Source organism: Phallusia mammillata, chromosome 1, assembly GCF_965637545.1.
Source record: "Phallusia mammillata chromosome 1, kaPhaMamm4.hap1.1, whole genome shotgun sequence".
Classification (NCBI taxonomy): domain Eukaryota; kingdom Metazoa; phylum Chordata; class Ascidiacea; order Phlebobranchia; family Ascidiidae; genus Phallusia; species Phallusia mammillata.
Genome location: NC_137252.1, coordinates 32,135,028 through 32,151,540, shown reverse-complemented (window position 1 = coordinate 32,151,540; position 16,513 = coordinate 32,135,028). Strand labels below are relative to the sequence as shown.

The 16,513-nt window shown below is 34.9% G+C and overlaps 3 protein-coding genes and 1 pseudogene across 3 annotated transcripts; 1 reads left to right on the top strand and 3 right to left on the bottom strand.

Annotated features, from left to right (window-relative positions):
* The first annotated feature begins 134 nt into the window (after positions 1–134).
* Positions 135–4,341, top strand: LOC145208521 (ribosomal RNA large subunit methyltransferase E-like). The gene is made up of 6 exons (XM_080079130.1): positions 135–374; positions 609–791; positions 1,234–1,382; positions 3,132–3,274; positions 3,700–3,825; positions 4,150–4,341. Exons 1-6 carry the CDS (start codon positions 322–324, stop codon positions 4,321–4,323), a joined length of 828 nt encoding a protein of 275 aa, XP_079935256.1. The 5' UTR covers positions 135–321; the 3' UTR covers positions 4,324–4,341.
* Positions 4,068–5,494, bottom strand: LOC145208943 (protein IMPACT-B-like). The gene has a single exon (XM_080079217.1). It carries the CDS (start codon positions 5,419–5,421, stop codon positions 4,603–4,605), a length of 819 nt encoding a protein of 272 aa, XP_079935343.1. The 5' UTR covers positions 5,422–5,494; the 3' UTR covers positions 4,068–4,602.
* A 7,632-nt stretch (positions 5,495–13,126) lies between these two features.
* On the bottom strand, positions 13,127–13,901 carry LOC145202971 (protein IMPACT-B pseudogene; annotated as a pseudogene).
* A 105-nt stretch (positions 13,902–14,006) lies between these two features.
* On the bottom strand, positions 14,007–15,992 carry LOC145233758 (PI-actitoxin-Avd5a-like). Its single transcript, XM_080098542.1, has 3 exons — positions 15,867–15,992; positions 15,576–15,665; positions 14,007–14,229 (listed from the first exon to the last, which is right to left on the bottom strand). Exons 1-3 carry the CDS (start codon positions 15,938–15,940, stop codon positions 14,196–14,198), a joined length of 198 nt encoding a protein of 65 aa, XP_079954668.1. The 5' UTR covers positions 15,941–15,992; the 3' UTR covers positions 14,007–14,195.
* Between the last annotated feature and the right edge of the window lie 521 nt (positions 15,993–16,513).

The window sequence follows — 16,513 nt, the reverse complement described above, 5'->3', positions numbered from 1 at the left end:
AATGCATTTGCATTTCTTTTATCACGTTGCACAAATTTACATTTACCTCGCAAATCCCCGAAACACTAAACGCATGACTGCACATTTTACTCATAGAAATCACACAAAATTCTATGATTTCTGTTTTGTATTTTTCAGGTTGTGGAATGTTTACTGATGTTGCGTCTTGTGTTGGTGTTACGATGAATTTAAAAATTTAGTCTTTATCAAGAAGGCATTCCGTTAAGTACATTAAAAACAGTCCTAAATCGTTTTTGCTTGAAACACAGTCTCCTTTTCCACAGAGTGCAAGTGCAAAATTGCAACGGGAAATATTGTGGAATGACAAGCAATGCTTTTTGTCGGTCTTTTTTGAAAGAAGTGCCTAAAATATGGTAAGAGGAAAGAGACTAAGGATTTTTTTATGCCTTTTACCCAGTGCTTGTACTAATTGATGCATTTAATTTAAAAGGGTTTGTGAAAAATGGTTTTAAGTAGAAATTTAAAAACTAGAATAGCGAAAAATGTAACCATTGTTGAGTTAAAATAGCAGGCATCATTAGATTAACAGAAAAACTTTTTGTTACTCATTTAAGATTAAATGTTGTTCAACAACCATTTATTTCTAGTTCATTTCAAACCAAGCTACCTCAAGGATTTCACACATCTTGTCAAATGTGTGTAAAGAGGAAAGTCAGAATCAGAATTTCATCTAAGAATTTTGTGGAAACTGCAATTAAAGGAACTCCACAATTTATTGCTCGCCACTTGGCAGATCCATATGTGAAAAGGAGATTTGCACAGGGGTATAGGTAAGAATTTTTATTTGCTTGTTAAGGCTGTTTTTTATGATGAAAACATTGCTTGTTAAAAGATTAAATATTGTTTTGTTTTAAAATATTTAGAAATGTTAATTATGTGGTTTCTGTTATCTCTGTATTAAAGACGGCAATTTCAACCAAATCTAGGTGGTTTGTATATGTTTTGTTTATTAATATGTTAGAAAAAGTGCTAAAACTTATACCTGTACTAAGTCTGGAGTGCAGCTTTGTAAAAATTTTGACTTGTGATGTGGGTTTAATTTTTTTATGACTTGCTATTGCAACGCTAAAAGCTTTTTAAACTGGAAAAGCTGTTTTTAGATATTCTGGATATATTTTTAAAACTGTGATTATCTTTGGTCAATAAAAATGCCTTAGGTAAATTGTCTATTGTAACATAAAGCTAAATCATTTTTTTTCAATTTCACGATAGGTGCAGGAGTGCATTTAAGTTGATAGAAATTGACAACGAACACAAAATTATCAAGCCAGGAATGAAACTGGTTGACTTGGGGGCATCACCTGGCTCCTGGTCACAAGTGGCAGCAGAGAGAATTTTTCCAATCATCAGATCCGACTCTGGTCAGTACTGTTGTGGTGGTGTCTTTACACTAAGTCAGGGGTGCCCAACCCGTCGATCGCGAGGGATGTAGAAAATCATATAAAATATATAGTTGTTTCGTAACACGTTATTGAGGTGTGTCCCTGTACATCAGTGGTTCTCAAACTGTGGTACGCGTACCACTAGTGTTACGCCGGAACTTTTCAGGTGGTACGCGAGTAGATTTCTGTGATACCTAATTTAAGTCAAATTTAAAATTGCACCTCAACTGACCCAACTGATCAGCCCTGGTTTGGGCGATACTTGTGTTTTGGACAGTCTCTTGAAATTGCTAAATACGCTAGTCGGGTCGAGAAAATAGGCCTATTTCTAAGGCTATCTATTGAAACCGGGTTTAGGTCAGTGGTTCCCAACCTCAACGGGATCCGCGAGATGGTTTCAGTGGTTCCATGGGGGCAAATATGTTTAGTATCATTTACCAACAGAAAAATACATTTAAGTTTCCCAGCCGTTTTTACAATCCTACATACAAATGCAAACTTTTGATCACCCCTTAATTGGGCAAAGAACACTGAACAGTTACTTTTTGTGATTGTTTTTCCGATTGCGACATCATAACACACGTGGACAAAAGACTTTATAGGACAGGTGTTGTGTCAAGTTAAATAAATATACCAGAAAATGTATCAATTTGTTGTGTTGGCCGCTACAATACAGAAACCTCTTTGAAATTAAAGAACTGTGAAGGTGAATGAAAATGCTTCAAAAGCATAATAACGTATAATGCAAGAAACGAAAAACATAAAAAGACCTGTTGGAAATTACGTTGGGGGTCCGCAGACTTTAAATTTATAAAAGGGGTCCGTGACTACAAAATGGTTAGGAACCACTGGTTTAGGTGGTACGCCGCGATAGAAAAAGTTGTCAGGTGGTACGCGATCCGTATAAGTTTGAGAAACACTGCTGTACATGGATGACCTTATTATTAGAATTATTCATCAGATTATGTTATTTGTTCACACAAATACTCAGAAGGCTCATTGTTACGTCACAAAAGTATTAGTTGCAGCAGTAATTGTTACTTTGCACTGGTAGTTTCTCTCTTTATTTCAATTAAATGGGTGTTTTGGTCTAAACTTTTTTTCTCAGCATTGTATTTTAAAGGTAAGTATTAGATCAAATTTATAAATAGCTCTTATTGCACTGGGAAGCAAATCATACCCAAACGACGATAAAGCACAAAACTGGGTTGGGAAAAATGCCAGTTAATTATCCTTGCTAATCAATACATAGTCTTGTATTGTATTGCAAATTTTTATTAAAATGGTGGATCCCAAGAGTTTGAATACCTCAAAAGTCGATCTTGAGTCAAAAAAGGTTGAGCACGCCTGCACTAAGTTTTTGACTCATTGGTTTTAGACTTGGACAATATTATAGTTGACCAAATGACCATTTTTGTAGATTACTTAGCCTTCTTCAACATAAAACACAATTGCAATTGTAATTTAGGCAGAAAAAATGCATTATGTCCCTCAAGTTTTTAGCTCAGGTACCTTAAATAGAACATGAGGAAAAATATCATAGTACACCATGCTACCGTTTCAAGTTGGCCTCCCAAGCATTTCCCTATGTTAAAAAATAGGTCGGAAAAATATATCTTACAGTGGTATTCAGATGCACAATTGAGGCCTATTCTGGGGCGAAACTTTACAAATATACATCATATCCATGTGTTTCAAAACAGTTTGGCTAGATTTTGTGTTTTTTAGATGGGTCAGAAGTTTTGTCAACAGATGGGATTGTCATTGCTTGTGATCGTTCCAGATTTACTCCACTGCCTAATGTTGTTCAGGTTATAGGCGATTTTACTGACCCGCAGACCCAAAAACAAATACAAGATATGCTGAGAGAGGTAAGTAGGATCCAAGCTTGTCATGATCGAATAAAATCAGAGTGTATAAAGTTTTTTTTGACGTTTCCAATCCAAATTTTTGAAGTTTTTTTTTGACAAGTGTTACAGACAGTGGTGGGATTAAATTTTTTTGTCAGCCGGTTCTATCACAAAAGTCATATTTTTCAGCCGGTTCTGTTACAAGAAGTTCAATGACAGTAACCAGTAATGCTAACCAGTCCTCTGATGTCATACAATTTCGTGCGATGGTTTTATATAATAGGTGCGAACCGGCTGAATCCCACCATTGGTTACAGACAGATGTACAGAACTGCCAATCTCTAATGACCATTGTAATACAAAACGGATCAAAATATTTTATTCAAATCTTTCAATTTCAGTTTTGTATCCAGTCTTGTTATTCATAAACCTTTTTGTTGATTCAGGGATTTAGTGATGACAAAGCAGATGTTGTAATTTGTGATGCAGCAACTAATTCAACCGGTTTTCATGAGCAAGACCATTTTTCGCTTACTAAGCTAATCATTTCTGCAACAGTCTTTGTGACAAAGGTAATATTTATTGACCTTTTTAGCACCCTTAAGGTCAATTTTGCTTCTTTAGAATTTATTTCTGTCAAAATTTAACATTTTAAGTCAACTAAATGATACTTTTTATAGGGTTCTGTGTAAAACTACAAGCCTACCAAGCCCACTTGGAAAATTTGTCATGATAATTGGCCTAGGGTGTGCAGTTTTAGACATTACCACTTTTTATATTTTGCCCTAAATACAAGTAAATTAATAACAGCACAAAAACACATTTTATTTTATTAAGTTTCCATAACACATGTGATGTGAAGTTAAGCAAGTTTTAATTCTGTATTGCTTCTACAGATATTAAAGCCTGGCGGAACCTTTCTGTTCAAAATGAGAACAGGAAGTGAAATACAAAAAATGCTCAGCACAATGAAAAGATTTTTTGGCAAAGTTCACATTGTAAAACCCCCTGCAAGCCGAACCGAATCAACTGAAACTTACTTTTTGTGTAAAAACTTTAAAAACAAATAAAAACTTGATTTATTTTTTCTTCTTTTGTAGCCCAATATGTTCGTACTGTGGTTTTCAAAAAAGAAAGCACAGTAATGCAGTGAGGTATAAATGTACCAAAGATGGTTCAGTGTTGTCTTTGTGTTCAGTTGGAAACTCATTTATTGCACTAAATATTGCAATGCTAAAAATAAGCAGCACTAAGGAACAGCAAGCCTTTAAGTTCACCAAAAGATCCCACCATAATGTAAACAAGCTTTTACAATGTCAGAGGCTTCCAAGAGTTCCAAGAAAAAACGATTACTTGTGTGATTTTGATTTTTTATCATTGTTTTGAATAAATCCATGTTCCAACAAAACACTACGGGCAGAATTATTTATGTGTTTAAATCGATCTGGTCCTAATTGAATTCCACCATACCAACGTGATACCACAACTAAAACATTTTTTACATCCAAAATTTGCAGTAAATGTAGCATGCGGCCACCAGCAGCAGTTTCTCCATCATCATTACAATCTTGCAAATAAGTTTTCGTTTTTTCATTGTAAATCCTGTATGCCAATATGTTATGGGTGGCATTGGCTATTTTACGGTTTGTAAGAAGTTCATTTAAAACAGTTTTTACTTGTAATGCCTCCGTAACTTTAGCTACATGGCCTTGAAAGGTACTTTTTCTGTCAGTAATTGGGTCTCCATGGTATATTGTCGGACCTTCATATGCAGTACTTAACTCTACTTTTTTCTCTTTGACATCAATTTTTCCGTTTGCCTTCAACCATTCAAAATCCCTAACTTTGTCGTCAACAAATTCCCTTAAGCATTCTATCCATAGGAAAAGCACGTTTTCGCCGCCGTTGTCCTTTCCAATCGTTTCGATTTTGGCTTCAACAGCTTTGCGGTCGGGCGGTTTCAACCAAGGCGCGGAGATTGTAAATGATGGCAAGTGGATTGAAGGATAATCGGTAGGCAAAGTTACTTCAAACTTCAGTGCAAATGGGGTTTTGTTTCCAATTCTCAGCTCATAACTCCTGTTAAATTCGTCAACAACAGACCACTCGTTCTCGTATATTGAAGAAATCGCCTCAATTTCCTCGACTTGACGACTTAAATCATCCATGGTGCAGAAAAGTTTTAATTTTGGTTTTTTTAATGCCTATTTCCATCACAGAAAAAAAATGTACCAGGTGGTTTCCCTAAAACTATTTTATTTTTAATCCTGAGCGGAGAGGTTCTTGTGATTGAGGCTGCTGATTTTAACCTTTTAAAATATATGAACAAAACAGTTCGAATTAAATGAAAGTTTATTAAACGACAATTTAAAGCATCACACTCTTAAATATCCATTTGCTTTACATATCAACTGAAAAAAATTATATCCAGTTTTTCTCAAAAGGGATGGATAGTCATGGATTGCCCGCTGCCTCTGGGCAAGGGACCACTGTAATCTCTTTGTTTCTAAAAAATAAAATAGGAAGAAACTATCACGCGGCAAAATGTATATTTAAACATTTGTCAAAAGTTCGGTACGTAAGTAGTTCAACAGTCATGCGTATGGTACGCGGTAGCCCAAGTGTGGGTGGAGCTACTTAGCCAGGTTTGCTAATTTCGTGTAGGTGGCGTACGCAAATATTTTAAATGCAACTTGTGTAAAAATGCTGACGGTTGGGCAGGAGCTTGGCCGAACGGTCTGGCGCGCCTGACCCATATACAGACATAAAAAACCCTGATCGGGATTCGTCCCCGGGAGAGTCCTGGGTTCGAACCCCGTGAAAAAAAAAAAAAAAAAAATGCTGACGGTTAGGGCTATAAGGGTTGGTCTAAGGTTTCATAATAACAATAACACTAAAATCAATTTAAAACCCCAGTTCTCTATCCTTAAACCTATCCCAATCTCAATGCTTTAAACCAAGGGTGTGCAACCTTTTTCGTCGGTGGGCCGTATAACTAATTTCGGACATCAAGCGAGGGCCACACAATTTTTTTCATGTACCGTATTTACACGTTTTTTTACGCTACTGTTGGTGCGGCTTGCATTATAATATCATGTCGATATTATTTCCACACCCCTGCGTTTTGTTTTATTTTGCGTTTAAAATCAACTTTAAATTGTTAGGTGCAAGTAAGTCTCATTGTACCACTGCCTTTCACAACGAAGTAATTGTTTACTGGACAAAAAAGTATATTATACGTCACATTCGGTATAGACACGCAACAATCACCCAGTGTGTTGAGAAGACCAGGTCTGGGTGAATTCAGTTCCATGCGCTGGTTAGGTTTAGCTTATTCTTGTTACGTATAGCAACTCAGGAGATTTACCGAAAACTGGCGGGGATTTTTTGCTAAAATGTGCATTTTTACTTGCTATGAATCGGAGTGTTGTTGAGGGCCACACTAAATGGCTTGGCGGGTCGGATTGTGGCCCGCGGGCCGCGGGTTACACACCCCTGCTTTAAACACTATCGGTATTTACCAAACCTGATTTACTGTGAGTTCTAACGTTAGCTCTCTCGTAGCTATGTTGACAAATAGGAGACTTAGGAGAGGTAAAAGAATTTTCAAAACCTAGCATTACATAGGCTACAAACAAAATGAAATAGGTGTTATTTTGAAACAGTATTTCTACCGTGACTTTCATTATTATGAGAGCTTTGTATTTAATTCTTTTAAAGTGTTTGAGGCCAACGCGCTTAATATCTATACTTAAAGCTTTTGACGACACTGGTTTCCAAATTGTGGGACGGTGTAAAACCATTTTGCAAACAAGGAATTGCTGTCAAATCAATTATCTTCGAAAATACTTACGCCAAGCACGCAGCAACTCCCAGATCGCATGCGCTTGGATATTTAATTCCATCAGAGCCACAAACTGGTAAGTAGATTCTTATACAAGCGCTAAAAAGAATAATATATTGTAACTGAAATGCCAATGTGACCCGCTGGTATTCCTTTGCTTTTTTGAATTTAAACAACTTAAGTATGATTTTTAGTGTAGTGTTTCTGTACTGTTATGTAATATTCTCTTGTCCGGTTTCAAAATTAATAAAATACAATACAATGAGCAATATAAAAAAAAATAAAGTAAATAATTTAAAAACTTACGTTGCACATTCGGGACGAGCTGACGAACCCACCACTAGAAGTGCTATTAGGATAACAAGAAAAGTGACCTTTATTATTTCTTTATCACTTAAATTCCACCTGCAAATCTGCTTAAAACACATAAAATATTTTATTCTCTTCAAACGAGGATATAAGTGGTATTTTTGTTCGATTCAACGAAGGGTTTTCATATAAACTTAATTCTCAACTTTAAGGTAAAATGCAAATCATTTTCGCCCAAAATATTTGTAATTTAAACTTTTCACTTCTAATTTTGAATTCCTTAAAATTTTCGATTTGTGCAAGTGAAACGAAAAAAGTATATAGGTGATTGTAACAGTTCATTAATAAGCCTAAGGGACTCGACACCTTGTCGTTGGTGTAGGGGCTTACAATCACTAAGATCGTGTCCTACACGTTACCCAAACGGCAATGTGCCATCCTTGGTATGCGTCTCTGAAATCATATGACAATACAAAATATTAAAAATCCTGTTTTCAATTGATCAAATCAGGTTTGCATTAAATTACACAAGTTTCAAAATGTCAAACGCCATTCCCCGACACATTGAGGTTACAACGCTTGCTGAACATGAAATAAGGATTGGAAGTCTTTAAAATCGTGTATCTTTGTCACATATTTTTTTACCTCTGTCACATAAGTAGGTCTGTACATTTCATGTTAGTCTAATAACAGTTTTGTTTCATTAAGATTGCCGCAATAAGAGCGTTTTAAACTTCAAGAAAGAATAAATTCTTGTCTAGATCATAACTTTTGATTCTTTCTGCCTCTTTTTGCAACTGATAAGAATTGCCGACAACTCATTGAACATAAACTGCTTTGACAGATCTAAAAAGATACCAGCTTTTAGCGTTCAGTAAACTTTTTTCTTTAGACGTTGAAAGAAAAGTAGACACCATACCCTAACCGAAGTTGTAAAATGCAGAAAGTTAGCCACATCCAAACAACACTGGGGTGTCGAATCGGCGATTCCTGAGCTTGCTTCATGTTGTGGTAGTAAACACGGTCGAGGACAAGTGCAAAAACATTTTGTCTGAAAGTAAGGACAAGGCGCCCTGTATTGGAATAGATAAGGCAATGAACCTGTTTTTGAATTTCAAAGGGAGAACTTGTTACGCCTGTCATTAGGAATCTCGACGCACTTCTCGACGAGAAAATTTACGTCGTTGCACTTCACAACACAACAACGAACAGTTTGTAACAAATACAACTGGTAAATACAACTTTTCGTACACTCAAGTTTGGGTTTGTGTTGAAAAATTACCATTTCACATCCACATTAGGAGAATTCACATCAGTTTGTCAATAAAGTTTTTCTGCCGATTCCGATTTAGACCCAGATTAGAAAAGGTGACGGTTAGCTAAACATGTTACCTTTTTAATGTTTCACTCTGTTTTTAATTTTGAAACTCCCACAAAACAGAATTTTTCACCATGCAAAACCCCAACGAATCGCCATTTTTTCAGATGAGTTTGATAACAGGACCACAACAAATTTTACCTGTACAAGTGTTTTAGAACAGTGGTTGCCAAACTTTTTTGACGTGACACAAATACTTTCAGTAACTATTTTTTGTGTTTTTTTATGACCCGTGTATGGGCGTATTTCTATTTCAGTTGCGTTTTCTTGTAGGTATGTAAGAGAGAAAAGCTTTTCGAAGTAAACACCCTTGTTACTAAAAAAGACAACTCAATCACGGGCAACGACCCATAGTTTAAAGAACACTGTTTTAGAGCACATTTTATAAGGTTCTAAATTGTTTAATTTAAATTTTTTAAATAAACACTAGTGCTGTACTACTTTTACAGATAATAAAGCCTGGTGAAACATTTTCATCAAAATGAGAAAACGAAGTGTAATCGAAAAATTTAAAGAGATGTTTTGGCGAATCTCACATTGTTAAACCCCCTGCAAGCCGATCCAAATCGACTTTTGTGTTAACACTTTTAAAAACGAATATATATTTTGTATTTCATATATTTTTGTAGTTTGTATCTAATGTATTCATAGTGGTTTTCAAAAGAAAAAGCACAATAATCTGGTGATGTATAAATGTGTCAAAGATAACTTAGTTGTGTCTTTGTTGCAGAATCAAGTTATAGTTCACCAAAAGATCCCAGATCCCATTTGCCGGAAAGTTTATTATATACAAAGTCCTTAATGGAAAACATTTCCCATGTGTTTTTTCCTTAAACTATTTTATGTTTAATCCAGAGTGATGATCACTGTTGTTCAAGCTGTTGGTTTAATTCTTTTAAATTATATAAACAAATCATTCCCAATTGAACGAAAGTTCATTAAATATCGGTTTGTTTTGCATATCAGCTGACAAAAAAATTAAATCAAATATTTTTCATGGAGTGAAGAAACATCATGGCGTTCCTTCTTGTTTTGGGCAAGGGGCAATAACACCCACTTTACCTCTGAAAAATAAAAATAAAATGGTAAAAAATAACACACATTGGCACAATATATACTTGTACATTTGTCAGGCAGAATTACAGGTTCGGTATTAGACGTACTTAACTTGAGTAAAAGCGTATAACATTGCTACAAACGAAAGTATTTTGCTGCTCTTTTAAAACACTATTTCTGCCGTGACTTTTTCATGAAACGCTTTGTAATTTTTAATAAAGGGTTAGGGAATAATGCCCAGAATCTCGAAAATACTACTTACGCCAAGCACGCCAAACGTCTAAGTTCGCATTCGTTTGAATATTCAGTTCCATGGGTATCACAAACTGGGCGGCGAATTCTGCTACACCCGCTAATATGAATAAAAAATGCAATTGAAATATAAATGTAAGCCACAAATATCCCATTTTAATCATAAATATAAATTTTAACAAAAAAAAATAAAGTAGTTGAAAACTTACATTTTACAATTGGGACTAGCTAAAGAACTTGCCACTAGAAGCGCTAGAACGACGACAAGGAAAGTGACCTTCATTATTCTTTTATCACTCAAATTCAACCTGCAAATCTGCTTAAAACACACCAAATATTTTATTCTCTATAAACGAGGATATAAGTGGTATTTTTGTTCGGTTCAACAAAAAGTTTTAATGAAAATCTTATTGCTTACTTTAAGGTAAAACGCAAATTATTTTTGCTCAACATATTTAAATTTTCAAATTTAAACTTTTTTGACTTCAAACTACAATCAAACTCAAACTAAGGTATTATGCGACCATAGCAGTTCAATAAAACATTTGTTTTCAACTTTTAAAATCAAGTTTTTCAGTTTACCCTAAATCAGACAAGTTTCAAAACTTTAAATGCCATTTGGTAACGCTTTAAAGTTATAGGTAAAGACAAAACTAAATCACTGGCTTTTAAATATGACAAATATAGTGGCTGGTCTGTTTCGTTTCTAAATCTTAAAACCGTTAATCGTGTACCCTTGTCACACGGTGTTGAAAATGTAGGCCTATACCTTATAACAGTTTTGTTTTTATTTAATATTACCGTAATAACACCAGACTGTTTAAACTTCAAGGCAACATAATTTGCTTCTCTAGCTCTTAACTTTTGTCTAGTTAGCATTTACTGGCCACAATTAAGTGAACGTTAACTGCTTTGACAGACCTTCTTGTGGTCAAAGACAAAAATGTCACCAACTTTGCCTTCAATTACCAACAGTGCCCTTTTTTCGTGCTCGATTTGTTCGAATGAAATTAGATACCATACCCTAATCGAAGTTGTATATTGCAAAACACGAACCACGTCCGAACAACATCGCCAGCATGTCGAATCAGCAAATCTTTAGCTTGTGGCACGTCTTGGTAGTGAACACGGCAGAGTACAAGTTGAAAAACATATTTTGCCTTAATGTAAGGACAAGACGGCCTGTGTCGGAACAGACCAGGCCATTAACCTATTCTTGCAGTTTTGTCGAACTTGTTACGCATGCTATGGAGTCAAATAGTACAGAAGTCTTTTTTGTGTTTGCCTGAAAGACACGATACTTTACTCATGTAAACCCGCGAAAAACGAGTTTCATCACTTCTGAAACGCTAAACTACATGAAGCATACGTTGTTATTTAATACAAAAAGTTCAAAAGGTATATTCTCTTTTGTTTAAATCAGGCGTCGGCAATTTAACACGAAGGGTGATTTTTATGACACGCTAATTGATTTGCTATAATTCATGTTCACGTAGCCATCACTGATAATGGCATATGCATTTGTCGAACGTTTAAATAGTAAAACATTTTGCTTTTACGTCTATTTGGACCGTTGTATTCCGAACAGATTCTTTTTTGTGATCTATGTTAACGTACTTTTAAAAATGGTTTTAGGGACATTGTTAGAGCCAGTTTATTCTGATGCAGGTCTAAAGTCAGGTTGTACGCACGATTCTGCCTCATCTTGAAATAATGAATAATTGTGAATGTGGCGTTCAAAAGTTACCGATTCTTATTCCGACACTTGCCTTGGTCTACTACACTACGGGATGTGAACAAAATATTTCGATTTGGTTTGAAAGCCTGCTTCGGCGTTAACGATTGCGTTTTCACAGTATCCGATACCGTAACATTTAGTTATTTGATACAGCACGTGTCTCTTTGATAGCAGGTATCTTAAGTCATTTTATTAACTATGTTCATTGAATAACTGTTTTTTTTCAGTATTATTTATGACGAAGCAGCATTGTTTCCATACTAGTTTCAGTCTATAGAACTGTCTTTAAACGAGACGTATAAATGACATGTTACATCATCATCATCATCAGTCTTAACAGCAGACACTTTTTTTACTTTGCATGACACTTGTACAGTAAAAAAGCGCGTTTCTTCACCTTTTTTATCTGTAGGTAGTTTATTTAAAAAAAAATCGGAATCGCGTGGTCGCGTTTATCAACGCCAATATCCACGGTAGAGGTCGTCATGCTACTGTCTTCCTAATTAACGCTTATTGCCCTAAAACAGATCATTCGCTATCTTTAACCGGTCTGCTATTACGAGGAGCTGTTTTTAAGGGTTTTTGGTTAAATCATTAACATTTTTTTCTAAAATAATTTATTTTTCGGTCAAACAAAATTTTTCCTTGCTTTAATAAAATGTTATGACTTTCGGTTAGCCGGTTTAGTTTTATTGTTTATACCTAAAGGTGTAAATAAGGCATTGTGCTATCATATTTAAACCGTTGCTGCAAGGCATAATATAAATCCAAACAAAAAGTCTTCTTAAAAAAAAGTTCTAAAAAAAGTTTCTTAGTTAAGCAAGTTTTAATTCTGTATTGCTTATACAGATATTAAAGCCTGGCGGAACCTTTCTGTTCAAAATGCGAACTGGAAGTGAAATACAAAAAATGTTGATCACAATGAAAAGATTTTTTGGCAAAGTTCACATTGTAAAACCCCCTGCAAGCCGAACCGAATCAACTGAAACTTACTTTTTGTGTAAAAACTTTAAAAACAAATAAAAACTTGATTTATTTTTTTTCTTTTGTAGCCCAATATGTTTATACTGTGGTTTTCAAAAAAGAAAGCACATCAATGCAGTGAGGTATAAATGTGCCAAAGATGATTTAGTGTTGTCTTTGTGTCGAGTTGGAAATGGTCATTTATTGCACTAAATAATGCAATGCTAAAATAAGCAGCATTAAGGAACAACAGCCTATAAGTTCACCAAAAGATATCACCATAATGAAAAAAAAAAGCTTTTACAATATCAGAGGTTTCTAAGATTAAAAAACAGGAAAAAAAAACAATTACTTATGTGATTTTGATTTTTTATCATTGTTTTGAATAAATCGATGTTCTACCAAAACACTACGGGCAGAATTATTTATATGTTTAAACCTATCGGGTCCTAACTGAATTCCACCATACCAACGTGACACCACAACTAACACATTTTTTACATCCAAAATTTGCAGTAAATGTAGCATGCGGCCACCAGCAGCAGTTTCTCCATCATCATTATAATCTTGCAAAAATGTTTTCGTTTTTTCATTGTAAATCCTGTAAGCCAATATGTTATGGGTGGCATTGGCTATTTTACGGTTTGTAAGAAGTTCATTTAAAACGGTTTTTACTTGTGATGGCTCCGTAACCTTAGCGACATGGCCTTGAAATGTACTTTTTCTGTCAGTAATTGGGTCTCCATGGTATATTGTCGAACCTTCATATGCAGTACTTAACTCTACTTTTTTCTCTTTGACATCAATTTTTCCGTTTGCCTTCAACCATTCAAAATCCCTAACTTTGTCGTCAACAAATTCCCTTAAGCACTCAATCCATAGGAAAAGCACGTTTTCGCCTCCGTTGTCTATTCCAATCGTTTCGATTTTGGCTTCAATGGACTTGCGATCGGCCGGTTTTAACCAAGACGCGGAGATTGTGAAAGATGGCAAGTGGTAATCTGTAGGCAAAGTATTCGTCAACAACAGACCACTCGTTCTCGTAAATCGCAGAAATCGCCTCAATTTCCTCGACTTGACGACTTAAATCATCCATTGTAAGAAGTTTTATTTTATTTTTTTAACACCTTTTTTTTTTTTCCGTCATGGAAAAAAATGTACCAGGTAGTTTCCCTAAAACTATTTTATGTTTAATCCGAAGCAAAAAAGCACATGTTGTTCAGGCTGTTTATTTTAGTCTTGCATATTATGTAAACAAAGCAATCACAATTAAATGAAAGTTTATTAAAAGACAATTTAAAGCATTAAACTTTTCACTATCGATTTGTTTTACATATCAATTGGCAAAAATTAAATCCAATATTCATCATAAAGTGAAGGAAAATCATGGGTGACCAGCTGGTTATGGGCAAGCGACCTCTTTAATCACCCTTCCTCTGAAAAAGAAAAAAGAAAAAAAATAACACGCTGCAAAATATATACTTTAACACTTTAACAGGCTAAAGTTCAGTATGTGAGTAGTTCAGTAAAGGCCGGTTTAAGCGCGTGCGAAGCGAACAACGCGAAATTTCTTTCTCTGTTTAAGCAACGCTTGGGGAAGTCCCATTTCGCGCTTCTCTCGTTTGCGCGCTTCGCGTCTGTCTGGGTTGCTTCGTGAGCAACAGAAACGGCCTTTTGCTCGAGAATTTTGTCACAAATATGTAAAAATGATCAGTTTTGGCCTTATGTTGGATATTTTGTTGTTGTATAAAAGTTTATGTTCTGCAACTTTATTCCACGATGTCATTTGATGCTAATAGTAGTATATCACACATGAAAGTGCAGTCATAAATCTTAAATGTAATTTATCATATGTTTGAAAGCTTTAAGCCCTTCCAATAAAGCTCCTTGAAGTGAGTATTTTGTTGGACAGTTATCTTTTTCTGGCGTAAGGTATCCAACAATCCAGTTTTAACAGAAGTATGGACACTACAATGTCAAATTATTGGAAGTAGGCTACAGTACTTCAACAATAGAGTACGAGAAACGTGCTGCACTCCCGGGGAAAACTATGATTCACAAATACACTGCTAAACAAGATCCAACTGCTTTTAAATGTACATTTCTTAAATTAGCTCTGCAGAGTAGAGTAGTTTTGTATTACACAACAGCGGTTTTAGTTTAGAAGCAATTCAAATTTATCAGTTGCAAATACACATATTTGATGGTCAACCTTTACATTCAACAGCTAAAGGTGCATTTGGCCCATAAAAAATTATTTTACACACAATTCCATGAAATTAATTGCAATCCTTTGTATATACTGGAAGTGCACCACTGCCAGATGAGCGAAAGAAACGGCCTTGTTCGCAACGTTTGCGCCTGGTGTAAACCTCAAATTTCGCGTCATTCGCGCGAGGAAAAAAGGACCCGTTCGCGTTCGCGCTTGATGTAAACCGGCTTAATGCTCAAGCGTACGGTATACGGTAACAATAAGGACAAATAGGAGATTTACGAGAGGTAGAAGAATTTCCAAAACCTAGCATTACATAGGCTACAAATGAAATGAAGCCGTTGCTATTTTAAAACCGTATTTTTACTGTCACTTTTATCATAAGAAGCTTTGTATTTAATTGTTTTTTTGAAGGGTTTGGGGGCAACGCATAATATTTTAAAATTTTTGCGCCGGTCATGAGATATTTAAGGGCTTTTGACGACACTGGTTTCCAAATTGCGGGACAGTGTAAAACCATTTTGCAAACAAGGAATTACAGTAAACTCAATTATCTTCAAAAATACTTACGCCTCGCACGCAGCAACTCTCAGTCTGCATTCGTTTGAATATTGATTTCCATCGGAGTCACAAACTGGTAAGTAGTTTCTTGGACAATTTCTAATATGAATAAATATTGCAATTGAAATGCAAATGTGATCCGCTAGTATTCCTTTGCTTTTCGAATTTAAACAACTTAAGTATGAAGTGTAGTGTTTCTGCGCTGTTATGTACTATTCTCTTGTCCGGTTTCAAAATTAATAAAATACAATACAATGAGCAATATAAAAAAAAAATAAAGTAAACAATTTAAAAACTTACATTGCACAATTAGGACGTGCTGATGAGCCCACCACTAGGAGCGCAAGTAAGACAACAAGAAAACCGACCTTCATTATTCTTTTATCACTTAAATTTAACCTGCAAATCTGTTTGTGAAAAACACAAAGATTTTATACTCTTCATACGAGGATATAAGTGATATTTTTATCTGCCCCAACAAAGGATTTTAATAAAATCTTGAATTGTTTCAAATTTCGATTTTATAAATAAAACAAAAAAGTGAAAAAGCGGTTATAACAGTTCATTAATAAACCTGTCATCAATTTGTCAAATCAAGTTTAATAAAATTATTAAATTACACTAGTTTCCAAACGTCAAACGCCAACATATTCACACTCTAAGATTATAACGCAAAGGCAAAACACAATCACTGACTTGTCGAACATGACAAAAGGATTGTCAAAACGTTATGTTTTTTTACAAATATATTGGCTTGTTAGTTTCTTTCTTTCTAGAGTTTTTAAAACCGTGCATCGTGTATATTTGTTATATAATTTAAAAAGTAGGTCTATGCATTTTATGTTAGCCTAGTAACAGTTTTCTTCAATTACGATTGCCGCAAAAATATTGTTTTTGATCTCCAAGGCAAAATAAATTCTTGTCTAGCTCTTAACTTTCGTTTCTTT

Excerpts from the sequence above, each read along its gene's own strand:
- LOC145208521 (XM_080079130.1), top strand. The coding sequence starts at position 322 with ATGACAAGCAATGCTTTTTGTCGGTCTTTTTTGAAAGAAGTGCCTAAA. Across the intron at positions 375-608 it reads AAAGAAGTGCCTAAAATATG|TTCATTTCAAACCAAGCTAC; the intron begins GTAAGAGGAAAG and ends ATTTATTTCTAG. Across the intron at positions 3,826-4,149 it reads CAACAGTCTTTGTGACAAAG|ATATTAAAGCCTGGCGGAAC; the intron begins GTAATATTTATT and ends TTGCTTCTACAG.
- LOC145208943 (XM_080079217.1), bottom strand. The coding sequence starts at position 5,421 with ATGGATGATTTAAGTCGTCAAGTCGAGGAAATTGAGGCGATTTCTTCA.
- LOC145233758 (XM_080098542.1), bottom strand. The coding sequence starts at position 15,940 with ATGAAGGTCGGTTTTCTTGTTGTCTTACTTGCGCTCCTAGTGGTGGGC. Across the intron at positions 15,666-15,866 it reads GCACGTCCTAATTGTGCAAT|AAATTGTCCAAGAAACTACT; the intron begins GTAAGTTTTTAA and ends TATTCATATTAG. Across the intron at positions 14,230-15,575 it reads AGAGTTGCTGCGTGCGAGGC|AGGAAGGGTGATTAAAGAGG; the intron begins GTAAGTATTTTT and ends TTTCTTTTTCAG.